The sequence below is a fragment of the Pleurodeles waltl genome, chromosome 5, assembly GCF_031143425.1.
Source record: "Pleurodeles waltl isolate 20211129_DDA chromosome 5, aPleWal1.hap1.20221129, whole genome shotgun sequence".
NCBI lineage: Eukaryota > Metazoa > Chordata > Amphibia > Caudata > Salamandridae > Pleurodeles > Pleurodeles waltl.
The window spans coordinates 638,794,083-638,821,640 of NC_090444.1; the positions used below are offsets into that span (position 1 = coordinate 638,794,083).

A 27,558-nucleotide genomic window follows, 5' to 3' on the forward strand; every position below is an offset into this window, starting at 1 on the left:
AGGAGCGAGACATGCTCGATTTGCGCCAGCTACCTGAGCTGAGCTTTGCTGGCCTGAAGAGGTGGCAAATCCTATGGGCGTGACCTCCTCAGCACAGTAAAGGTGCCTCAAGGCCCTCCCCCTCGATAATGAGGGAAAGCGGCACCCATTGACTCCGACCTGTGCACTTCAGGTTTGAGCCCTGAAGTGCCCAGACTGAGTGTTAATCAGTGACACCACGTCACAGAGTGGGGTGGGGTCAGCAGTCTCACTGTCCCCATCCCACTCTGTGACGAAGTTGGGACTGTTGCCTTCCCTCACTGGCTGACCTAAGGTCAGCCAATGAGGAAAGGCAGCAGTCCCAACCCTCCTGGGACCTCTGAGGAAGTGCTGAAGGTAAGTGTGTGTGTTTTTGAAAATGAATGTTTGGTGAGTGCGTGCATGTATGTTTGCAGTATTTGATAATGAGTGCTGTGAATGGTTGTGTGCATGCGTGTGTGTGTCAATAAATGAATGAATGTGAGTGTGCATGTGTGTCCCGCTCCCCTCCCTCCTTAATTTACCGGCTGCCACTGGAAATCATATTACACCACTGTGCATGTGCAGCTGGAAAGCAATTGCTTCGTACTGATTCAATGTTTTATACTGTATTGTATTCTCTGACAACTTTGCTAGGCCATGGTAGGCCCAGGAGCTATTATGTCTTGTGTGGTACATTGCACATTTTAACAAATTTAACATCATTTTCAAATGTGGCAAGAGAAGCTGTGTTTGTAGTGCTTTGCTGCAACTAACATTTTTTCTGGAGTGAGATCAGGTCAGTTGAAATGACAATGGTCTTTGAACTTTTTGCTTTGCTGACTGCTATTTTGCTTTAAACACTGTTTGGACATGGACTTCCCTACCTGTTGCGTTTAATTGTTCACAGTAATAAACGAATTAAAAGACGCACAAAATATTAAGAAGAATTTACAACAGTATTACATGGACCCAACAATTTATCAGTAGTGTTGATGGATCTCTGGGTCCTGCCCGGATCTACTTTCCTTCGCACTATGGGTTACAGATAGAAACCTGGCAAAACACATTTTCAGTTAGCATTCGTCTTCATTCCCATGCTAGACAATTTGGATCCTGTCATACTGTACCTGTTCTTCCAACCCAACTGCTTGAAGGGCCTGACGTCCTCTGTGAGAAAGGGCCAAGTTAATACTTCGTCCATGGACAGTTTTGGCTGTTCGAATATCTAGAAAAAGTTATGAGAATTAATTTAATTCCGTGTCAAGAGTAAGTAATGATACATGTAAGAAAAAAGCTACAAGAAAACATGCACATAAAGATAGCATAGGGTGGCAAAGAAGTAAACGATCCGGATGGACCGGTTCACACGGGGACTCGCTTCTCTGAATCAGCAAAAGATTATGGCCCCATTCTGAGTTCTGCAGAAAGTGGGTGATGATTACCACATCCAGTAAATACCATTATGTTAGGGTGGGGTATTTCTGAGGTTTGGAAGATCTCAACTATTTCAAGTTTTTCAGGTCAAAGGAGGCGTAGAACATGATATCAATGTTTTCCACACCAATTGCCCCATATTCCTTTATTTCTACACAGATAACAGGTTTCTCCTGGCAAAATGTGCCTGTGAAAATCTACAGGTGGGACATAATTAAAATGTCATTTAATTACCCCACACTTGAAGTTACAATTTGTGTGAAAATTGCTATTTGTTAACACATCGTAATTCACCTCACTACTCAGTATAGTGATGTGTGATTTACTTAATACCAAAGAGACAAATGTTCATCACAACTTCAAACATAATGCTTCCAAAATGGAGTCTAAGGCAAAAATAATAAAACAGAAGCGTATGGCTCGAGGGGCAAATTTACTATTATTTCATGCAACACTGGGCAGCAATGGAACTTGCTGCAATGTGCTGCATGAAAGGAAGCAAGTGGAAATGCTCCATATTTACTAAGATATGGTGCATTTCTGCTCTTCCTTTCCACTGACGCACTGTGTGCTGCTAAGCACAAGGGTGCCTGCGTTAGGTGCAGGATTGTTTTTGTGCAATAAGGGACACCTTCTAGCACAAAATCAATCTAGACAAGCATATTCCTCATTCTATGTTGTCGCATAGGCTCCCATTATTCTAATGAGACTACTGGATTTTGAGTGGGAGAATCGCCGGCAGTGTGGGAGACTGAGTCTTACCCACTAAAGGTGACGCCTGTTCCAGGTTTTTGCTCCGACTAACTAGCAGTGGCTCATCTCTACCCAAGGACAGGGATGATTGGGCAGCCGAGCACATGACATAAATGATTTCTCAGGGAAATCGTGGTCACTCAGGTCTCATCTCTACTCAAGGACAGGGATGATTGGGCAGACGAGTGCATGACATAACTGATTTCTCAGGGAAATCGTGGTCACTCAGGTCTCATCCGTTTCTCTCAGGTACATTAGTCTCACACACACAATGGCAACAGAGGCAGTATATGTTTCAATAAATTTTAATGAAGCAACTGCATCTTAGATAGCAAAGCATGTACTGCAATAACCATTAAAATTGTGAGGAGATTGAAGCATAGAAATAACGCTATCACATTGTCACTAGAGTCAATAGACTAATTCCTAACAAGGCTATAATAGAGCACAGCATGTTAATCTCTAGTTCTGCCCTTTGGGTTCCCCTGGGAAGACATCATCCCCTGAGCAAAGGCCTGAAGTCTGCATAAACAGCTGTAGTGAGGCGTTCAGCAATCAGCATACAGTTGTGGTTCTCTGGCTGCAATCGCCCTCTAACGTGTAAGGGACAGGGAAGTGTTTATATAATAAAACAGCTGATGTTCTAAGGAAATGTCCTTACATAAGGATGTGTGTTTTTCTCTGAATATCAGAGAAAAAACTTGTACCATGTTCACCGGCAACCTATCTTACTGCAGCCTTGAAAGAAGCACAGAGAGAGCAAGAATGTCTTGTTTAAGAACATATTGCTGGCCTAAGCAAAAACAGCTGATAGAAAGAAATTAAACAGGACCGCAAAAGTTGCTATTGTAAGAATAATAAACAAAGCTGAATAAAATATATCTAGAGTAAAGTGCACAGCGGCAGGCCTAGCATGCAAAAATAGCATGCATGGAGCTATAGCTAAAATGGCTACACAGCAATGTGTTCTACAGAATGCTTTACACATGGAAAAAAGAACCAATGAGAAGAAATACAGATATTTCACCTTATTAGGCCTCTTTTGCACAGGTGCACCATTTCGCACAAGCCAGATTTCTAAGTCTTTGTAAATCTGTGTTTGAATCAAAATATATGGGTGGATGCATGGGTCTGCCCATGCTACACCCATGTAATGCATACTCCACACAATGTAATGTGAAGCAGCGAGCACTGTGTGATCAGGCACATTATTTTGCATTTAATAAACCACGCAAGCCACTCAAATGTGTGAAAATGTCTATTTGCTTACAAATCATAATTTACCTCACTACTCAGAATGATGGTGTTTGATTTACTAAACACCAGTGAGGAAAAGGTTTATCACACCTACAAGCATAATTTTTTCCAAAGATGTAGAGCATTTCTGGTTTCTCTTTGAACTAGCACCATTTGTGGTGCCTAGAGCCATTACAGGCAACCTTGTGCCATAGTGCAAAGGTGCCTGCACTATGGGCCTATGGGCAGGATCATTTTTGTGTAGGAAGAGATACCTTCCTGCACAAAAACAAGCCTTGGAGGCATATTCCACTTTTTATTTGTGAAGCAGACTGCAGAACACATGGAAAGAGGATGTAACAAGGAGCAATAAAGATATTTCTCCTTGTTAAACCTCTGTTGATTAGGTACACCATTTTGGATTCAATCCCAGGTTTACAAGTCTTTGTAAATCTGAGTTTGTGTCAAAATGCATGGGTGTATGCATGGCAATGCCAGTACTCTCCCCCATGTAATGCCTACCCACTGCAATACAATGCAAGGCAGCGCTTTATGCTGTGTTATTTTGAATTTAATAAATCACGCAAAGCCACAAAAAGGATTTTGGATTGGACCACGCCACAAAAGTGATGCAGCCCTGACACAAAATCATGGTAAATCTGGGCTACAGTGTACATCAATGGAATACTCAGGCAAAGAGTCGGCAGCTAGCTAAGTTCATGCTCCGTCGGTGTCTCTGTCTGCTCAGTGTGAGCCATTCATTGTGCATTTACAAGGAAAGGCCAGGGTCAGACTGGTGTATTGGACAATCTGCAGTGCCAGGAAGGCTGGTCTGACAGATCAGCATGTGGGCAGTTTTTTAGCTATTTTTTGGGCTGTTTTATGGTGGAAAATGCAGTTTTTTGCTGTTAATTACCCTGATAGTACCACAAATATTGCCTTCAGCGTACACAAATGCATCTATTTTCCTATACCTTGCAAAACACCACTACAGTGTGTCTTTACAGGCTCAAACCTGCCCCTATTTGAAAGTGTGAGCAACTTATTTAGTGATCTAATCCTCTATTGGGCACACTTTCATTTGGGTGCCTAGGCCTATTTTCTGTGCCAGTCCGACCTTAGCAAATGCCTTGGTTTTTCAGACTTCAGGACCGTTAAAAATAAAAAAAGTGGGCAAAATAAAGAGACATTAAAGTATAATAAGGGAAAAACAAATGTTTCTCAGGCACACATACAAAGTTAATGGGGGGAGCATCAGAAGATCCTAAAATGATTGTAGACAATGAACTTGAAAGCTGCTGGTTTCAATTTGGGTATTTTTTAGGTTAATTGCACATTTTATTACCAAAACCTAACATCTAGTTCCTAAGAAGACTAAGGATAATGGACAGGTGTAAAAGATGACCCCCAAGACATACTATAAAGAAATAGAATTCTGAAGTCCAAAATCCTCGGCACTTATTTAGAAAATGCAAAGGGTGTCTGAATGCTGAATTTATTACTAATAAATTTGATGTATTATGAGGTATGGATTTGCATAGAATTAGTTTATTATAGAAAATAAGGTTCGATTTGGAAAATGTGCCCACTTAAGTGGCCGTCATTAAATATGTAATACTTTTTAATTAATGCATATTAATGAGAATTCTAAGTATATGAGTAGAAAATTTGCAACAATATGTTATATTAACGATTTGATGTTATGTTTTTGCTTATTAATTGTAGGCTTTAGGTCTGCAAGGTTTGGGCCTAGTTTACACAGGCTCATATTAAACTCCAAATGTCTAAATAAAAATCGGTTGAATGCATGTCAAGAAAAATGGAGATGTATTGTTCAGACTATGTTGACCAAACGTTAGCAGAATTCTTTAACTTTCTCATGAGAACCGCTTGCTAGAATGTTCTGTATTAGTTGTTGTTACATTGGAAAGTTTGATGCGTGGCACAGCGATGCTTGCGCAGCTTAAGCAAATTGCAGATGAATTGTGATGTTTGAGAGGGTTTAGGGAGTTTGCGTGCTCCAAATGAAGTTGTTTAAGGAGTTTGCATGCTTTGAAGGGTGAGAGTAGGTAAGTCATCGAACTTTACATGTGTGTGGCACTTTGTGCTCAGAAATTGCCCACGTGGTTGTTGGTATATGGATCGTGCATAGTCTAAGACTCTGGAGTATTGAAAAGTGTATGAGACACTTGGTTTATATTGTAATTTGTCTGTTTAATAGGTCAATTGGGCTTGGTTGATAACTTCTAGCGTGCGTGTTAAAGTGAGTGATAGGTTTTCGACTGAGTTTTGGTGAGTCCTATGTGCAAAAGGAGGATTCAATAATCAGTTAACACCGACATTTGTGGGTCGAATTTTGCTTGCAACTCAGGGAGACTGAGAGAGAAGGAGTATCTGTCAGAGCTAAAGGCCACAAAAAAAAATCAGTAAAGTTTCTGAAGCAATTGTGTAACCTACCCGTAGTAAACAGACAAATTTGTTTATTGATTTTTATTTAGTGCTATTTTGCATTAGTTTTGCGCAGATCTGAGTTTGGGAGGGCAAGCCGAAGGGCTTTTGGAGCCGCGCTGGGATAGGTTGGTTAGTGAAAAGGGTCGCAAACGGATTGGTGTACAACCTTGAAGCATAATTGGTTGCGAAGGTAGGCGAAAAGGATTTTGGGATTGAAAGTCATTTCATGATTTGATTGAAAGTAGCGTAAATTACTGAGAAAAACATTTTTCAAAGCTTTAAAAAGTGCCCTCAGGGGAGATACGTTTATCCCAGCTAGAATAGGAGAAGTTACACCACCAGAAGGCACACCTGCCTATGTTGTGTTCAAAGAGCAAGGTGCTGCGCCATGTCTTTGGCTGAAACTGTGGTGCAAAGGAGCAGAGAGAGACAGGAGTTTAGTGTTCCCTGCCCATGGAACATTTAATTTGAGGATTTTAGAGAATTTGAGAAGAGTACTGTAGGATTTGAAACCTCTGACGAGACCAGGACAGTTAGCAGCATTAGATGTTTGGGAACTAGTAACCAGACAGCAACAGCAAATGAAAATTGAGTGGAGAATGAGGAAAGTTGAGAAGGCTTTAGCTGAGGCGAGATGGGATAGTGATCAGAAATTTTGGAGAACTGAGACTTTAAAGGGAATTAAGGCCCTCAGTACAACCCTGGTGGTAAATCCTGCTTAACGCCGTGCAGACGGCCGCCAACATACCGTGACCGCGGTGGTAATCCACCACGGGTATTATGACCCACACAGAGAATACCGCCACAATAAAGACACCCACACAAGTCCCCCAGCCCAAAGGTCAGTGAGAAACTGGCAATAGCAAAACCCACATCATCACGCCAACAGGAATACGCACACAGTATCACGGCCCACGAATCAACGCGCTCAAAATACACACACACTTACAAAACCACACCACATTGGACAATTCAAAATACACACACCTGACACACATACACACACCACACCCACACACTCACATCACTATAAAACACACACCGACATTACCCACAACCCCTTACATAAATGTCATTTAATTACCCCACACTTGAAGTTACAATTTGTGTGAAAATTGATATTTGTTAACACATCGTAATTCACCTCACTACTCAGTATAGTGATGTGTGATTTACTTAATACCAAAGAGACAAATGTTCATCACAACTTCAAGCATAATGCTTCCAAAATGGAGTCTAAGGCAAAAATAATAAAACAGAAGCGTATGGATCGAGGGGCAAATTTACTATTATTTCATGCAACACTGGGCAGCAAGGGAAATTGCTGCAATGTGCTGCATGAAAGGAAGCAAGTGGAAATGCTCCATAATTACTTAGATATGGTGCATTTCTGCTCTTCCTTTCCACTGACGCACTGTGTGCTGCTAAGCACAAGGGTGCCTGCGTTAGGTGCAGGATTGTTTTTGTGCAATAAGCAAAACCTTCTAGCACAAAATCAATCTAGACAAGCATATTCCTCATTCTATGTTGTCGCATAGGCTCTCATTATTCTAATGAGACTACTGGATTTTGAGTGGGAGAATCTCCGGCGGTGTGGGAGACTGAGTCTTACCCACTAAAGGTGACGCCTGTTCCAGGGTTTTGCTCCGACTAACTAGCAGTGGCTCATCTCTACCCAAGGACAGGGATGATTGAGCAGCCGAGCACATGACATAAATGATTTCTCAGGGAAATCGTGGTCACTCAGGTCTCATCTCTACTCAAGGACAGGGATGATTGGGCAGCCGAGTGCATGACATAACTGATTTCTCAGGGAAATCGTGGTCACTCAGGTCTCATCCGTTTCTCTCAGGTACATTAGTCTCACACACACAATGGCAAACAGAGGCAGTATATGTTTCAATAAAGTTTTAATGAAGCAACTGCATCTTAGATAGCAAAGCATGTACTGCAATAACCATTAAAACTGTGAGGAGATTGAAGCATAGAAATAAAGCTATCACATTGTCACTAGAGTCAATAGACTAATTCCTAACAAGGCTATAATAGAGCACAGCATGTTAATCTCTAGTTCTGCCCTTTGGGTTCCCCTGGGAAGACATCATCCCCTGAGCAAAGGCCTGAAGTCTGCATAAACAGCTGTAGTGAGGCGTTCAGCAATCAGCATACAGTTGTGGTTCTCTGGCTGCAATCGCCCTCTAACGTGTAAGGGACAGGGAAGTGTTTATATAATAAAACAGCTGATGTTCTAAGGAAATGTCCTTACATAAGGATGTGTGTTTTTCTCTGAATATCAGAGAAAAAACTTGTACCATGTTCACCGGCAACCTATCTTACTGCAGCCTTGAAAGAAGCACAGAGAGAACAAGAATGTCTTGTTTAAGAATATATTGCTGGCCTAAGCAAAAACAGCTGATAGAAAGAAATTAAACAGGACCGCAAAAGTTGCTATTGTAAGAATAATAAACAAAGCTGAATAAAATATATCTAGGGTAAAGTGCACAGCGGCAGGCCTAGCATGCTAAAATAACGTGCATGGAGCTATAGCTAAAATGGCTACACAGCAATGTGTTCTACAGAATGCTTCACACATGGAAAAAAGAAGCAATGAGAAGAAATGCAGATATTTCACCTTATTAGACCTCTTTTGCACAGGTGCACCATTTCGCACAAGCCAGATTTCTAAGTCTTTGTAAATCTGTGTTTGAATCAAAATATATGGGTGGATGCATGGGTCTGCCCATGCTACACCCATGTAATGCATACTCCACACAATGTAATGTGAAACAGCGAGCACTGTGTGATCAGGCACATAATTTTGCATTTAATAAACCACGCAAGCCACTCAAATGTGTGAAAATGTCTATTTGCTTACAAATCCTAATTTACCTCACTACTCAGAATGGTGGTGTTTGATTTACTAAACACCAGTGAGGAAAATGTTTATCACACCTACAAGCATAATTGTTTCCAAAGATGTAGAGCATTTCTGGTCTCTCTTTGAACTAGCACCATGTGTGGTGACTAGTGCCATTACAGGCAACCTTGTGCCATAGTGCAAAGGTGCCTGCACTATGGGCCTATGGGCAGGATCATTTTTGTGAAGGAAGAGATACCTTTCTGCACAAAAACAAGCCTTGGAGGCATATTCCACTTTTTATTTGTGAAGCAGACTGCAGAACACATGGAAAGAGGATGTAACAAGGAGCAATAAAGATATTTCTCCTTATTAAACCTCTGTTGATTAGGTACACCATTTTGGATTCAAACCCAGGTTTACAAGTCTTTGTAAATCTGAGTTTGTGTCAAAATGCATGGGTGTATGCATGGGAATGCCAGTACTCTCCCCCATGTAATGCCTACCCACTGCAATACAATGCAAGGCAGCGCTTTATGCTGTGTTATTTTGAATTTAATAAACCACGCAAAGCCACAAAAAGGATTTTGGATTGGACCACGCCACAAAAGTGACGCAGCCTTGACACAAAATCATGGTAAATCTGGGCTACAGTGTACATCAATGGAGTACTCAGGCAAAGAGTCGGCAGCTAGCTAAGTTCATGCTCCGTCGGTGTCTCTGTCTGCTCAGTGCGAGCCATTCATTGTGCATTTACAAGGAAAGCCAGGGTCAGACTGATGTATTGGACAATCTGCAGTGCCAGGAAGGCTGGTCTGCCAGATCAGCTTGTGGGCAGTTTTTTAGCTATTTTTTGGGCTGTTTTATGGTGGAAAATGCAGTTTTTTGCTGTTAATTACCCTGATAGTACCACAAATATTGCCTTCAGCGTACACAAATGCATCTATTTTCCTATACCTTGCAAAACACCACTACAGTGTGTCTTCACAGGCTCAAAACTGCCCCTATTTGAAAGTGTGAGCAACTTATTTAGTGATCTAATCCTCTATTGGGCACACTTTCATTTGGGTGCCTAGGCCTATTTTCTGTGCCAGTCCGACCTTAGCAAAAGCCTTGGTTTTTCAGACTTCAGGACCGTTAAAAATAAAAAAGTGGGCAAAATAAAGAGACATTAAAGTATAATAAGGGAAAAACAAACGTTTCTCAGGCACACATACAAAGTTAATGGGGGGAGCATCAGAAGATCCTAAAATGATTGTAGACAATGAACTTGAAAGCTGCTGGTTTCAATTTGGGTATTTTTTAGGTTAATTGCACATTTTATTGCCAAAACCTAACATCTAGTTCCTAAGAAGACTAAGGATAATGGACAGGTGTAAAAGATGACCCCCAAGACATACTATAAAGAAATAAAATTCTGAAGTCCAAAATCCTCAGCACTTATTTAGAAAATGCAAAGGGTGTCTGAATGCTGAATTTATAACTAATAAATGTTATGTATTATGAGGTATGGATTTGCATAGAATTAGTTTATTATAGAAAATAATGTTCAATTTGGAAAATGTGCCCACTTAAGTGGCCGTCATTAAATATGTAATACTTTTTAATTAATGCATATTAATGAGAATTCTAAGTATATGTGTAGAAAATTTGCAGCAGTATGTTATATTAACGATTTGATGTTATGTTTTTGCTTATTAATTGTAGGCTTTAGGTCTGCAAGGTTTGGGCCTAGTTTACACAGGCTCATATTAAACTCCAAATGTCTGAATAAAAATTGGTGGAATGCATGTCAAGAAAAATGGAGATGTATTGTTCATACTATGTTGACCAAACGTTAGCAGAATTCTTTAACTTTCTCATGAGAACTGCTTGCTAGAATGTTCTGTATTAGTTGTTGTTACATTGGAAAGTTTGATGCGTGGCACAGCGATGCTCCCAGCAACCAACAATGGATGCACTGAATTGGGTACGGATGGCTACAAGAAAGTTACCTGACAAGTCTGACAATAGGAACAGGAGAAGAGGAGCCAGTCGTCAACGTGTGAAAGATAGTTTAGTTATATATTAGATTTGGGATTTAATTCTTGTTGGATTAACTGGAAACGTATGATTTTCTGACCAATGGCAATGTGGGAAGTTCTTTAGGTGATTCTAACTTAGCCCGACTGCACAGAGAAGGTTTCCTCCGTAGAGGTTCTGATTGAGAATCTGAACAGTTCCTTATGACTTTATTCCTAAACTTGAACTTTAAAGCTTGATGGCTAAATGATTGATGTTGTCCCTTAGAGATTGCTTCTTAAATAGTTCGGATTGCTTAGAGACCCTGTGTCTGATCCATTCCCCTTCATTGCCCTTTGCTGAAGATGACCAGATGGATGTCCAACTGACAAAGAGAATCGCAGCTTGTTGATCCATGTTGAGGAGAGGTATAACAAAATGCTACTGTCTTGGTTTTAGATTTTATTAGTTGTTTCTTTGTCCCAACCCCTATTTTGTTAGAGCCGTAGTTATATGTTTTCCAAATTTATTTTCGACTAAACTGTTTTGCATGAAGCCCAAACATGCTATTCTAATCAGAGAGCTAGATAGGGAGACATCGGAGATGCTAAAAGTACTACTAAAAGAAATTATATTCTTCAGTTGCTGAATCTAAATGTATGCCATTTCCAATGCACAGTTATTCTTGCTGTTAATTTGTACTGTGATTCTAGAATGCTTAACTGTCCATGCTTTAGCTAAATTGAAATGCTTTAGAAGATTTGCACAACCAGTGTTGTTTGTGAATGTATAATACTTGGTTTTGAGATTGATTTCCGTGATATTTGCCTTATTAATCAAGGGAAATAAATATATAAACTTTTCCTAGAGGTGTAGTTATTCATGACCAAATGGGTCATGGTGCGTGACGATTATTGAGACCAGAGATATAAATGGGTAAGGTTTATTGATTATGATGTTATATTTGTATTGAATAGGGACTTATGGTGGAATCACTCTAAGCGTAGTCAAAAGGTCTATCAAAGCCTCTAACGCATCCCCTTTTCAATTAACAACAAAATACCAAATAAGGACATACGCGCTAACAGAAATGGTAGCAAAGGATGGTTGGTCTCCTTAAGATGACATCATAAGGTCCTTTACATGGTTAGTCTCCTTAAGAGATCAACATAATTTGCTGATTTGGTAAAGAAGGTGGTAAACGTTAAAATTTTCAGATACTATGATACAAAGAGAAGAGATTGTCTCCTTATGAGCTTGTTGTGTAGCCATTTTAGTTATAGCTCCATGCACGTTATTTTAACACAATAGGCCACTATGCACTTTAACCTAGATATATTTTATTTGGCTTTGCATTGTTATTTTTACAATAACCATTTTTACGGTGTTGTTTAATTTTTCATCTATCTAACTGTTTTGCTTAGCCCAGCACTGTGTTCTCAAACAAGACATTCTTGATCACTCTGTGCTTCATTCAAGGCTACAGTTTGGTACATTGCCGGTAAACGTGGTAGAAGTTTAGTCTCCAACATTTGTAGAAAATACACATCCTTACGTAGGGATATTTTCTTAGAACATCAGCTGGGTTATTATAAAAACACTTCCTAGCCCCATTATACATGAAGAGGGAGATTCCAGCCAGGGAACCACGACTGTATGCTGATGGCTGAATGCTTCGCTACAGATGCTAACACAGACTACAGGCCTTTGCTCAGGTATGAGGGTTGATCTCTCTCCGGGGGAACCTGAAAGGCAGAATTAGAGTTTAATATGCTGTGCTCAGATTATGATTTAGATAGGAAATAATCCATCGATCATACTGACAATATGATAGCGTTATTCTTATGCTTCACTCTTCTCGTCACCATTTTAATACTGTCATGTTGTGTCGTCCTGGTTTTTGCAGCTCACGCTTTGCTATCTAAGATGCTGTCGTTTTATTAAACTAATTATTAAAACATATACTTCTTCTGTTTGTCATTTATATATGAGACTGAATTGTAAATGAGAGAACCGGATGCGACCTGAGTGACCACGACTTCCCTGAGAAGCTTAATATGTCATGCGCTCGGCTGCCCAATCATCACTATCCCCTGGTAGAGATGAGGCACTGCTAGTTAGCCGGAACAAAACCCCGATTTAGAGCGACAGGTGTCACCCACAGTGGGTTATACTCAGTCTCCCACATCGTGGACGATCTTGCTGCTCAAAATCCAGTAGTCTCATTAGAACAATGAGAGCCTACGTGACAAGCTTACCATGACTTTCCCAAAACCTTGGCGTTTGCCATTGCTTGTTTAAAGATGTTCTTGGCATTCTAGTGACAGAGTGAACATAATAGGTTATAAGCAAATTGCAGATGAATTGTGATGTTTGAGAGGGTTTAGGGAGTTTGCGTGCTCCAAATGAAGTTGTTTAAGGAGTTTGCATGCTTTGAAGGGTGAGAGTAGGTAAGTCATAGAACTTTACATGTGTGTGGCACTTTGTGCTCAGAAATTGCCCACGTGGTTGTTGGTATATGGATCGTGCATAGTCTAAGACTCTGGAGTATTGAAAAATGTATGAGACACTTGGTTTATATTGTAATTTGTCTGTTTAATAGGTCAATTGGGCTTGGTTGATAAATTATAGCGTGCGTGTTAAAGTGAGTGATAGGTTTTCGACTGAGTTTTGGTGAGTCCTACGTGCAAAAGGAGGATCCAATAATCAGTTAACACCGACATTTGTGGGTCGAATTTTGCTTGCAACTCAGGGAGACTGAGAGAGAAGGAGTCAGAGCTAAAGGCCACAGAAAAAAATCAGTAAAGTTTCTGAAGCAATTGTGTAACCTACCCGTAGTAAATTTGTGTATTGATTTTTGTTTAGTGCTATTTTGCATTAGTTTTGCGCAGATCTGAGTTTGGGAGGGCAAGCCGAAGGGCTTTTGGAGCCGCGCTGGGATAGGTTGGTTAGTGAAAAGGGTCGCAAACGGATTGGTGTACAACCTTGAAGCATAATTGGTTGCGAAGGTAGGCGAAAAGGATTTTGGGATTGAAAGTCATTTCATGATTTGATTGAAAGTAGCGTAAATTACTGAGAAATACATTTTTCAAAGCTTTAAAAAGTGCCCTCAGGGGAGATACGTTTATCCCAGCTAGAATAGGAGAAGTTACACCACCAGAAGGTACACCTGCCTATGTTGTGTTCAAAGAGCAAGGTGCTGCGCCATGTCTTTGGCTGAAACTGTGGTGCAAAGGAGCAGAGAGAGACAGGAGTTTAGTGTTCCCTGCCCATGGAACATTTAATTTGAGGATTTTAGAGAATTTGAGGAGAGTACTGTAGGATTTGAAACCTCTGACGAGACCAGGACAGTTAGCAGCATTAGATGTTTGGGAACTAGTAACTAGACAGCAACAGCAATTGAAAATTTAGTGGAGAATGAGGAAAGTTGAGAAGGCTTTAGCTGAGGCGAGATGGGATAGTGATCAGAAATTCTGGAGAACTGAGACTTTAAAGGGAATTAAGGCCCTCATTACAACCCTGGTGGTAAATCCCGCTTAACGCCGTGCAGACGGCCGCCAACATACCGTGACCGCGGTGGTAATCCACCACGGGTATTATGACCCACACAGAGAATACCGCCACAATAAAGACACCCACACAAGTCCGCCAGCCCAAAGGTCAGTGAGAAACTGGCAATAGCAAAACCCACATCATCACGCCAACAGGAATACGCACACAGTATCACGGCCCACGAATCAACGCGCTCAAAATACACACACACTTACAAAACCACACCACATTGGACAATTCAAAATACACACACCTGACACACATACACACACCACACCCACACACTCACATCACTATAAAACACACACCGACATTACCCACAACCCCTTACAACCCAAAAAAGAGACCAAGCACAGAGAGACAAGCAAAGAGCACACACCCAATCAGAGGCACAGAACACTATCACTCATACACCATCCAAGCACATCACATTATACATTCCAACACCTCACACCACACATCACCTCACACATATCACACACACCAGATCATGGCACCTCAAAGACACCCCAGGTTTTCTGAGGAGGAGCTAAGGGTCATGGTGGAGGAAGTCATCCGAGTAGAGCCACAGCTATTCGGATCACAGGTGCAGCAGACATCCATTGCAAGGAAGATGGAGCTATGGTGGAGAATCGTCGACTGGGTTAATGCCATGGGACAGCATCCATGAACCAGGGATGACATCAGGAAGAAGTGGAACGACCAACTGGGGAAGGTGCGTTCTGTGGTATTAAGACACCAGGTAGCTGTACAGAGGACTGGCAGTGGACCCCCACCTCCTACCCCACAACCAACAACATGGGAGGAGTAAGTCTTGGTGATTATGCATCCTGAGGGCCTCACAGGAGTAGCAGGAGGACTGGACTCTGGTAAGCCAAGTTCTTCTTTCCAACTTAATCCCCCCTACCTGCATGCCATCACATACCCCCACCGTACGCTCACTCCCATCACTCCATCACCTCACATCCACCCCACCATCACAACCCACACATCCCAATACCAAGCCCTGCATGCAACCACAATGCATGGACACCGATCACCACCGTATGCCCAGCAGAGAGACTCACCCAGCCCACACAATCAGCAATCACACAAGGCCAATGCGACAAGTAAACCACAATTCTATAAGGGAAACACACCCATTGCACAAGATGGCACACACAGATACAATACCAATGCATTTGCATCCCAACAGGACCCCTACCCAACGTCACTGGACAGGAGGTGTCAGCTATATCCAGTCCCCCCCCCAAGAAGAGGCCCACAGTGATGACAGCAGCTCTACACCACTGGATCACGATGACCAACCCGGCCCATTAGGGATCTCTGGACAGTTGGTTACCCTGCCACAGTCCCAAACCACCACAGAACCTCCCCCCTCAGGAAACACCCACACAGCACCCACCCAGCGGGCCCATGCCACTGTCCCCAGGAGACGTCAATCAGCAGTGTGTCCACCACTACAGGGACCCCAGGCAACCCCACTAACACAGGACGAATAGGGACCTGGGGTCAGTGGCAGTGGGCACACGGTTCAGGGCACAGAGGCACAGGACAACAGGGAAGGTGGGAGGACTGCTGTGCAACAGGGGGAGGACAGGCCCAGGGAACAAACCCTCCACGAGGCACTCTCAAACATTATGGGAGCATACCACCAGTCCAAGGAGACCATGGGCATGGTACTGGCCAAGTTTCAGGAGACCCAGCGGTTGCAGGAGGGACAGTACCTGGGGATCAGGGAGGACCTCACAAAAATCTACACCGTCCTGGTCACCATAGCAGGGGGGCTGGCTGATATGGACAAGACCATGAGGGAGGCAGTGGCACAACAAACGGCCCCTGACACTAGCCAAACCGATGAACAGCCTTCCACCTCCGCCGGCGCTAGTAGACAGGAGTCCCCGCCACAGGACCCACAGGCCACCAGCATCCCACACCCTGCAGAAGGAGAACCACCCCACAAACGGGCCCTGCGATCCAGGCAGAAGAAAGAGAACATTGCCAAGACCCCTGCAGGAAATTTGACTCTCCTGATTGTCACCCTTCGGTCTCACTCTGTTACCCTGTCCATCTTGGACTGCCATTGCTCCCCTTCCTATGCCCCATTGGACAATGCACCTGTGATACCAAGAGACTGGACTCTAACTGGACATTCCTCCACCATCAACCCAGCCCCCTGCACTAACCCCTATACTTATTAGCATCTAAATAAACACCCTTGAAACAAATACCAATCTGGAGTCAGTCGAATGATTCACAAATGTATTAGTACAACATTATCAAAGCATTGCAAAGTATATGTTCATTTACTCATGCCAATGTATGACAGTTGGTGGGCAGCAGTACACATAGCAGAAACCAGAATGGGGTATACAGATCTGAAAAAAGGAAACCCAACGGGAACAGTCAGTGTCCATTGACAGAGGGTAAGAGGCTGCCATGTACAATGTCCTAAAGTATACTGGAATGTGAAGAGGAGTTACAGTCTCTTACCTGTGTGTCACTGGAAGTACTGCAGGATAATGCTTGTCCACATCTTCTTCATCTGCCTCCTCTTCCACACTGTCCACAGGCTCCACCGCTGCCACAAGATCATCACCAGGCTCATCCTCCAGCTGAAAAGGCACCTGGCATCTCAATGCCAGGTTGTGCAACATACAGCATGCCACGATGAACTGACACACCTTCTTGGGAGAGTAGTACAGGGAGCCACCTGTCAGATGGAGGCACCGGAATCTGGCCTTCAGGAGGCCGAATGTCCTCTCAATAACCCTCCTAGATCGCCCATGTGCCTCAATGTAACGTTCCTCTGTCCTTGCCCTGGGATTCCTTACTGGGGTCAGTAGCCATGACAGGTTGGGGTAACCATAGTCACCTGTAAATATCGAGGGACAATTTTGAGACACGCACAAACCCTTAGGGACAACCCCATACCCAGACACCTACTTATACTGTGTGGGGACCTTGGGCTCACCTATTAGCCACAGCCGGTGCCTCTGGAGTTGGCCCATCACATAAGGGATGCTGCTATTTCTCAAGATATAGGCGTCATGCACAGAGCCAGGATATTTGGCATTCACATGGGAGATATACTGATCCGCCAAGCACACCATTTGCACATTCATCGAATGGTAGCTTTTTCTATTCCTGTACACCTGTTCATTTCTGCCAGGGGGGACAAATGTCACATGTGTCCCATCAATGGCAACAATGATGTTGGAGATATGTCCCAGGGCATAGAAGTCAGCTTTCACTGTGGCCAAATCCTCCACCTGGGGGAACACGATGTAGCTGCGCATATGTTTCAGAAGGGCAGACAACACCCTGGTCAACACGTTGGGGAACATTGGCTGAGAAATCCCTGATGCCATGGCCACTGTAGCTTGAAAGGAGCCAGGAAATGGAGCACTGACAGGACCTGCACTAGAGGGGGGATACCTGTGGGCTGGCGGATAGCTGACATCAGGTATGACTCCAATTGGGCACACAGTTCATGGATTGTGGCACAATCAAGTCTGTATGTGATTATAATGTGTCTGTCCTCCATTGTTGACAGGTCCACCAGGGTTCTGTACACCGGAGGATGCCGCCATCTCATCATCTGCCTCAGCAGTTGTAGCCTATGGAGGAGAATGGTGAGCAGAAGGTCATTTACCACATAGATGGCACAACTGTGCCTGAATTAATGTAACAGAAGCAGTGTGTGAATTTGAGAGTCAGTATATGTGCCAATATGTGCTGTGACGCAGTTAGGTGCCATGCCATGTGCGCCCCTGAAATGGCGGCTGCCTGACCTGTGAGGAGGGACAAGGGGAAATGATATAACTGCGCTGGCGTTGTGCAGCGTTGTGCAGCATCGCAGTACACGGTCGAAGACCACCCCGCAACTCCACATTGGTTATCATTGGGCCCCATGGGTTCCACGAGCCAATGGCGATGTACGCCGTTACGCACCGCCACGGACGTCACCGCCATTTTCTACCCATTCACTCACTTGATACCTGACCATCAACAGGATAGGACCTACACTGCAAGTGCTGCTGTGACCTGAGTCTGGAAGCGACTACGGCTCATGTGTCTGGGGAAAGGGCCCCTGCCTTCACTGCAGAGGAGTTGGAGAAACTGGTGGATGGGATCATCCCCCAGTACACCCTACTTTACGGTCCTCCAGACAAACAGGTGAGTACACTGTGAGCATGATGCGTGGGCAATGCCTGTTTGGAGTGGTGAGGATGTAAGCCACGTGTTGGGGGGTGGTAAGGCATCCTGGCCTGAATGCTGCACAAGAGGTGGTCAGTGTATGTGCATCAGAGCATGGGTGGGAACTGGTGGGCAATGAGTATAACGGTCCAGTCGGGTGAGTAATTATATTTTCCACTGTCTTCACCCTCTAGGTCAGCGCCCACAAAGAAAAAGGGGATTTGGCATGCCATCGCCAAGGAGGTGCGGACCCTGGCGGTCTATCAAAGGCAGAGCACCCACTGCCGCAAGAGATGGGAGGACCTGCGCCACTAGACCAAGAAGACACCAGAGGCCTAGCTGAGGCTGGCCTCCCAACGTGGAAGGGGTGCCCGTCGCACCATGACCCCCCTGATGTTCTGCATCCTGGCGGTGGCCTATCTGGAGTTGGATGGGCGCTTGAGGGCATCACAGCAGCCACTAGGGGGTGAGTAAAGTTTCAGAAAGCTGACTTTGCACGCTTTAGGAATTAGCTGGGTGGGGGATGTGGGCTGTGGGTGCCCCTAGGCTACGGCGATCATGCCAGGGTAGGTCCCCTGTTTGCAGGCTCTAAAGCACCCCTACCCCAATGGTACAAGTGGCCAACTACTACTGGGCAGGGTCCTGTGAGTGTCAGGTGTGCAGGTGCTGGCATTAGGTATTGTACCCCATGGGCTGGTGACTACCTTAGTGAGTTGTTGGGCATGGCCTAGTGCAACGGGCAGCTCAGTTTGTGTTGTGTACGCCAACGGTAGTGTTGTTGCTGGCATTGACCATGTGTGTCCTCTGTCTATCCCCCCTTCTTGTTTTGTCACCCTGCCCTTGTGTGCATTAGCATCATCTGGTGGAGGAGCAGAGGTACCAGCGACGGAGGGAGCTGCATCCCACATGGCCCATGAGAGTGAATCCATGGAAGGTGAGACCATCAGTGGGATGGAGGGCGAGGGGAGCTCCACGATGTGGACAGGATGAGATACCAGTGACAGCGACTCCCCCTCTGATGGAAGTTCTCTGGCGGTGGCGGACACCTCTGTGTCCACCCCAACAACAGGTATAGCCGGCACCCCCTCTACCAGCACCGCCCTCCCAGCAGAACCTCAACGTGTTTCCCGTGCCCGCTTACCCAGGAAGGTGGGCATCTCCTTCGCCCCAGACACCTCAGCCCCTGCCCCAGTCAGCCCTGCTCCCTCAGTGAGGAGGCTATTGACCGCCTGACATCCCTCACTGTTGGGCAGTCAACCATTCTGAATGCCATCCAGGGTGTGGAGAGGCATTTGCAGCAAACAAATGCATACCTGGAGGGCATTCATTCTGGCGTGGCGGCCCAACAGAGAGAATTTCAGGCTCTGGCCTCAGCTCTGATGGCAGCCATTGTCCCTGTGTCCAGCCTTCCCCCTCCAACTTCCACTACCCAAACCCAATCCCCTCTACCTCAGCCTATCCCAATCACACCTTCAGACCAGCATGCACACACATCAACACACAAAAGTGGCTCGGGAAAACATAAGCACCACACATCATCACACAGGCACTCACACAAGCACTATACTCATGCACACATACCAACATCCACTGCCTCCACTGTGCCCCCTCCTCTTCTTCGTCCACCTCCCTCCCAGTAGCGTCTCCACTCACACCTGCATGCAGCCACTACCTCCATCACCAGCACGCCCATCACATCACACCCCTCACGAGCAATCACCACCCCCACAACCATGCACATGTCCCTTGTGTCCTCTCCCAGTGTGTCTGTGAGCCCTCCACCCAAAGTACACAAACGCAGGCACACACCCACTCAACAGTCATCCACCTCACAACAGCCTCAAGCCCATGCACCTTCACCCAAACTCAGCAGATGTATACCTCATACAACCACTACCTCTTCCTCCACTCCCAAACCCCATCCATCGTCCAGTCCCAGTGTGTCCAAGAAACTTTTCCTAGCTAACGTTTACCTCTTCCCTAAACCTCCCCCGTCCTTCCCCTAGGGCCAGGATGTCTCGACCACCTGCCAAGGTTAAGAAGGGGCCGGCATGCAGCAGGAAAAAGACGCAACACCCACCCAGCAAGGCCTCATCCAAAACCAAAGAGGACAGTGCCAAGGTCCCAACAGCGACTACCAAGGAGGGGAAGGGACACAACAGTAAGGGCAAGTCACCTCAGGGCTGGAAGCCTCCTAGTGAAGGGCTGGTGACCACCATTTCTCCAGACAGGGCAGCAACCTGGACCACGGTCAGCACCGCCACAAGGACTGCCACTTTCACTGCCACCTGCCCAGTCATTTGCACCACCCCCTGAACAGCCGCTGCCACAATGACAGTCACCAGCATCCTCCCCAATGGTCAGACGTCCGAGGCTGCTGGAGACGGCCTGGTGTCTCCCTCCACTACGACAGACACCTGCACCACGGGCAGCACCGGCAGAATCTCTGCCTCAGACACGGACGCAGCCATCGCCACCTGCACCACCATCTGCACCGCTACGTGTCCAGCCTGTGCCACTACATCGGACATCAGCAGCATCCCCAGTGGGCAGCCGTCCGAGGCTGCAGGAGATGTCCTGGACCCTGCACACACCACATGAGACACCACCATCAGCACTGGCACTAAAAGCAGTTTGCAGCCTAAGTCGCCGCAGGATGGAGTGTGGCTCTGCATCCATGGAGTATCATGCTACCTGTTCCCTGCACATCTCGTGCCTCAGACACCCAGGTGAGGGAATCACTGGGCACAATGCCCCCTCCAGACCCAGTGGACGATGCATCCACTCCCCCAATCCTTGGCAGGATGAAGCACACTGGGCACAATGCCCCCTCCAGAACCATTGTAGAAAGGTATCCACTCCCCCAATCCTTGGCAGGATGAAGCACACTGGGCACAAGGCCCCCTCCAGAGCCAGTGGGCAAACCACCCACTTGGGAGACTGTGGCTTTGCACTCCCCAGGACCAAGCAGTTGGCAAACCACCCACTTGAGTGACTTGAAAGACTGCCTTTGCACTCCCCAGGACCAAGCAGTGGGCAGACCACCCACTTGAGAGACTGTGGCTTTGCACTTCCCAGGACCAAGCAGTGGGCAAGAAGCCCCCTCGAGGAGCAGTGCCGTAGTACCATCTTCCGGCTGAGGTGCCCCCCTTCCCCTCCTCTTCCCCCTGAGGTGCATGTGTTTTTTCAACCTGATACCCCTGCAGTGTTCTCTCCGTTTTGAGGCAGGTGTCATGTGTCGACTTCGCCCATGATTTTTGGGACCACTGGTCCATAGACATTTACAAGGAACAGTGTACGGCCTTCTGTACATAATGTAAATATTTATATATACTGATTATTTTAAATTTGATTGCTATTTCTGAATGTTCCAATATATCACTGGTTAAATTCATTTCCTTTTGTCCTTGCATTCTTCCAGGGGGTGACGGGGTGTATCTGTAATGTTGTTGGAGGAGTTAGTGTGTATGTTGTTGTGGGTGAGGGTGAAGGGTGAAGGGTGAGGGTGTTGCGTGTGTGTCACTCTCTTTTACCTCCCCACCTCCCCTGTGTGCTAGGTGCAGTACTCACCGTCATCGCCGCCACCTTCTTTCTACTTCGTGGTGTATTAGTAGATATACCAACTTGGAAAATACCTGCAGTTCGGGCTCCATGGCGTCCTGATTCTTCATGGAGTGTCAGAAGGTGAGTGGTTCCCCTTCGGTGTACTGTTTCCGCCATGCTTTTGATGCCATTGGTACCGCCCAGGAAAAGATGGCGGATTGGCCTCTCATGTTAGGGTGGGCGGTACATTGTCTTCCGCCTGTCTGTTGGCAGTGACCGCCCCGGTGTTTGTTGCTACCGCCATGGCGGTCAGAGTATTAAAGTGGCTATCTATGTTGGCGGTTTCCGCTGTGGTCGTAATCCCATCTTTTTAACGCTGGCCTGTTGACGGTGTTACCGCCACTTTAACACCGAACGCCAGGGTTGTAATGAGGGCCTAAGTTGTTTTGTGTAATTACCCAAGAGAATGGGAACGGGACTAGAAAAAGTACAAAGAGGAGGGATTCACATCCATCTGATGACAAAGAGCAGAGATCTAGAAAGTCTTTGACTTTCAGTGACCAATCAGATGATGATGAGTTCATTTTACAATACTGAGAAATCGTCCCCCACCATATGCAGCACATGAGAAAGATCCAAGTACAAGTGTACACCCTACAGGCCCGACTCCAGTTGAATCCACCCAGAGCCAGCTACACGTTAGTCATGGTGCTCCGAATATTTCTGTGATTCAAATGCCAATGCCGCAGATTGATATACTGAGAAGTTACCCAGATATGGCAATTGTAGATACTGCAACAAACCTAGTAGTGCCGACAAGACAAGTTTACCAGAAGCCGACTGACTCAGATAGAGTCCACACCGAATCTGATAACCCCAATGCAAGCATAAGCAATCCCAGACACCCCCATAACAGGATCACACAGAGGTGTCTTCATTGATAAATCAGAATACAGGAGTAATGTACCTGAGAGAGTCAAATGCCAGATCCAGTCCGGATGCAGTGCCAGCACTGGTTACCATAGGTCCAGTCATACCATTGTTTGACCAGGGAAAAAACAGGAGCAGTGAGCAGAAAACCCAGAATCCAAGCTTAGAAGGGGAGAGATGTACTGAAAACACCAGAATGATGACCCCCCATGAGACCAGAATTTGACAGAACTGGTCCCCTAATTGATTTGGGTTCTTTTAGGACTCCTCCAAATAGTCAGGAAAGATTCGAGACATGTCCCAATCCAAGTATGGTGACACCAGAAACCCTGAGCCTAAAGTTACAGAAAGTGACAGGTGCAAGTAATAACAACGTCTCATTACCAGGTTTGACAGCTCGGCAGTTAACTGAATGGTTAGAAAAGCTAAGTAGCGCACAAGATGATTCCAGCAGAGGAAGTGCCCTAACTTTGCCCAGGCTGAGACTAGAAGCAGAAGACTTGATCAATGGAACGATGGGGTTAGACAGAATTGACTCATACAGGGAAGATGAGTCACGTTACTTGTGCAAACTGATTAATAATAATGCAGGAGCTGTACATCAGAAATTGGCAGACTTAGCAGAAAAATATGACTTAGAAATTGAAAAAACAAAGCACATAAAGAGAACATCCAGGTTAGAGTTTGACTCAAAGGACTTTGAGAATATGAGGATACCGGGAATGAAAATTCACATTTGAGAATTAGTTCAAAGCATTCAAACATGGGGAGCCTTAGACAAGTGGGAAGGCAGATGGGTGAAGAAAAGAGACAAAAGGAAAAGAGATTCCGGGAAACTTACTGTAAACTTCCAGCAGACTGAGGACCCAGTGAAAATATTACCTATGAGAGAAATTCCGGGAGGAAATTTTGTCCATGTCCCTTGGAGCAGAATTGACATATTGTCATTTAAAAATAACTATTTTAGGATGAGAGAGAAGCCAGTGGAATGGTACCAGCAGACAGATAGGTGTGTGAAATTCACAAGGTGCCTGTGAGAAGAGTTGAACACCCTGTTAGAAATAGTAGTTCCAGCAGACTTATGGGTCGAGTGCAAGAGGAGTATAAATTTGCCAACAAAAGAACCACGAGAGATCCAGCTACAGGTGCACCACCTCCTGATGTAATGAAATATTACTATAAGGTGATTGAATATTTGAAAATGAGAATTTCACCCAAGAATATTGATTGACAGAGAATAGAAAGGACAGCTCAGGTGGGCAAGGAATCAATACATGCACGCTATGAGAGATTGTTGCAGGCATTCAAACATTACAGTGTGACAGGGACAATAGAGCCAAAAGACATGATTCATTTTGTGTTCAGATTCTTTGATGGATTGAGACCTGAAATTAGACAGATGATTAAGAGTCATTTGATTTGTTGGCAGGCAAAGCCGACTGATGAAGTTTTGCAATACGCAAAGTACTGTAGTGACGAGATTGAGTTGAAAAAGAAAGCAATGGAGATACAGATTAAAGCGGCACAAACAGGGATGCAGGGAAGTTTTCCACAGCAACAACAGAAGCAAGGAAATATGTGGTCGTAGAGGTAGAGGTAGAGATGGAATTGAAAATGTGAATCATGACCCTGATTTGAGTACAGTGGTTGTTTAGAATGATGTGCAAGGGATGAAGAGATTATTACAGAGTCACACTTGCGGAGGCCTCGGACATTGGAAATGGGAGCGTTCAATGTTAGGTCAGGAAGGTATTGTTCAGCAACAGAACAAAATCAATTCTTTCCCAAATATGAGAGGTCCAAGAATGAGAGGTCAAAAGCCAAATTTTGAAAATAATGTGAACCCAATGCAACATTTTCAGCCCGTGCAGAAAGTGCAAATGCCACGTTTGCAGATGTCCCAGTTGCAGCAAATGCAGCTTCAAGTGCAAATGGTACCTAGGCAACAAATTCAAATACTTAAAGCCCCAATGGAGCAGCAGCAGGTGATGTTTCCTCAGCAGGTCACGAGTCAAAGGTTTAACCAGAGTTGCAAACGCTATGAAAATCATTGCGGTAGACAGGCTCAAAATTCCGCCAACGATACAATAGTGGCAGCTGGGCTGGAGATTATTATCTCCGGCCCGGCGGCTGCTACCACCATGGCGGTAGGAACGGTAAATTGCCGGGTTGACTGCAGCCAACCCACCAATGTCATAATGTGGCGGTATGTACCACCAGACTGTTGGTGGTAATACTGCCACATTATCACCTACTGCCGGGGTCATAATGACCCCAAAGTGTCCCCAGGGAAATTACAATACTGCCAGAAAGAAGTGGCCGCTGGACTGGAGATTACTATCTCCAGCCCGGCGCCTGCTACCGCCATGGTGGTAGGAACAGTAAATTGCCGGGTTGACTGCAGCCAACCCACCAATGTCATAATGTGACGGTATGTACCACCAGCCTGTTGGTGGTACTACTGCCACATTATCACCTACCGCCGGGGTCATAATGACCCCCAAAGTGTCCCCAGCGAAATTACAGTACTGCCAGAAAGAAGTGAAATATTTGTGACACCATATTGAAAAGGATGTTAGTAGGATTTCCTGAAAGAGGGTTACAGCCATAATGCAAATGAATCCCCCAGCTACACAGAGAGACGTCAGAATGTTTTTGGAAATGGTGAGTTATTGTTGCCAGTGGATTCCCAACTTTGCAATCATTTCAAAGCCACTGCAGAAGCTGACTCAAAATGATTTTTCTGATCCCTTAGTGTTAGACAAAGTATGTATGAAAGCCTTTACTGAATTGAGAGAGCGTTTGTGCCAAGCCCCTGATTACACCAAACCCTTCATGTTGTTTTGTCATGGGAGTGATGCATGTTCTTTGTCTGTTTTGACACAAGTTTATGGTGGTGTGAACTACCCAGTAGCATATTTTTCAGCTGCTTTGGACCTAGTTGCAGCAGCTTTACCATGCTGTCAGTGTACTGTTGCCGTGGTTTGAGTGAGCCTCACTCAGAGTGAGAGCATTGTGTTGGGACATCCCTTAACTGTAATGGTCCCTCACTCCATAGAAGTTTTACTTACTCAAACCAAGATTCAGCACCTGACGAACGCCAGGTTGACGCGGTACAAAACTGTCACCTGGGGTCCCCCAATGTGACACTGAAAAGGTGTGCTGTGCTTAACCCAGCAACTTTACTTCCAAAAGAGAATATTGAAGTTGACAAATTAAAAGAAGTTGAACATGACTGCATGGAAGTATCTGATTTGTGCACAAAACCAAGACCTGATATTAAAGATACTCGATTGGAAGAAAATGACCAAATTGTTTTTGTTGATGGTTCCTGTGAGACAACATGGGAACTTTGAGAACAGGATATGCTGTGTGCACAATTTCAGGTATACTCGAAGCAGCCTTGCTTCGAGGAGTGTATTCCGCACAAGTTGCTGAATTAGTAGCTCTTACTAGAGCATGCCATGTTTCTGCGCAGCTTAAAGTTACCATATATACGGATAGCCAGGATGGATTTGGAATAGTCCATGACTTTGGTCAGCTATGGTCACAGAGAGGTTTCCTGACCTCTTCCGGTTCTCCGGTTAGAATCCATGACTTGTTACAAGCTATACAACTGCCTGAAAAAATTGCTGTGGTGAAATGCAGTGCACACCTGAAATCTCAAGATTTTGTATCAATGGGAAATGGATATGCAGATCAAGTCGCAAGGTTTTGCGCATTGAACTGTATATCTTTCAAAGACAAATGGGAATTGTTACCTGAAGAAAAGAATTGTACCAGTTATGCTTTGCATGTAATTGACACATTGGAAGAATTAAAAGCCATTCAAGAGAATGTTGACAGGGAGGAAAAGAAAGATTGGTTAAAGTTAAAAAAAATTCAATGTGAGAATGGCATGTGGGTGTCATGGGAGGGACAAGCAGAATGCAGATGGATTTCATTGAGATGCCTGTGTGTGAAGGATTGAAATACGTGCTGGTGATCGTTTGCATCTTTAGTCACTGGATTGAAGCTTACCCTACACAAAGAAATGACAGCCTTACAGCAGCGAAGTTTCTGCTTAGGGAACTGAAACGGCGTTTGGCAAGGGGAGTCGCTTCAGAAATTAAGTAATCAAATTGCTATGTTCAGCTTTGAACATTGAGCAGAGGATGCATTGTAGCTAGTGTCCTCAAGCCTCAGGACTTGTTGAGCAGATGAATGGTACTTGGAAGTCAAAAATGGCGAAAATGTGTGCGTCCACAAATCTGAAATGGTCAGATGCCGTGCTGTTAGTTCTGATGAGTATGAGAAACACACCTGTCAGGAAAACTGGTCTGTCACCGCATGAAATCCTCATGGGCAGAGCAATGAGATTGTCAGCGGTTCCTGCAAATGCTCTTGTGAACATAACAGATGATGCAGTGTTGGACTACTGTAGAGCAGACATTAAAAGGGGCCACACCATTAGTTACAATGGGCCACTATGTACTGTTCAGTGTTAGTGGCAAAATGTTGGCACTAACCCTGAACAGTACATCAATAGCATAAACATTTTTGATGCTCTTGCCCCCTACCCTGTGCCATGGTGTGCCATATGTTGAGTACAGTGCACACAT

General features: G+C 45.0%; 1 protein-coding gene across 2 annotated transcripts in view; it reads right to left on the reverse strand.

Annotated features, from left to right (window-relative positions):
- The window catches only part of KMO (kynurenine 3-monooxygenase), a 572,599-nt gene that overhangs the window by 343,867 nt on the left and 201,174 nt on the right, over positions 1 to 27,558 (reverse strand). For both annotated transcript variants that reach the window (XM_069234506.1, XM_069234507.1), the window contains exon 3: positions 1,128 to 1,225. In XM_069234506.1, coding sequence (XP_069090607.1) covers positions 1,128 to 1,225 — 98 coding nt within the window. The remainder of the gene's footprint in view (positions 1 to 1,127; positions 1,226 to 27,558) is intronic.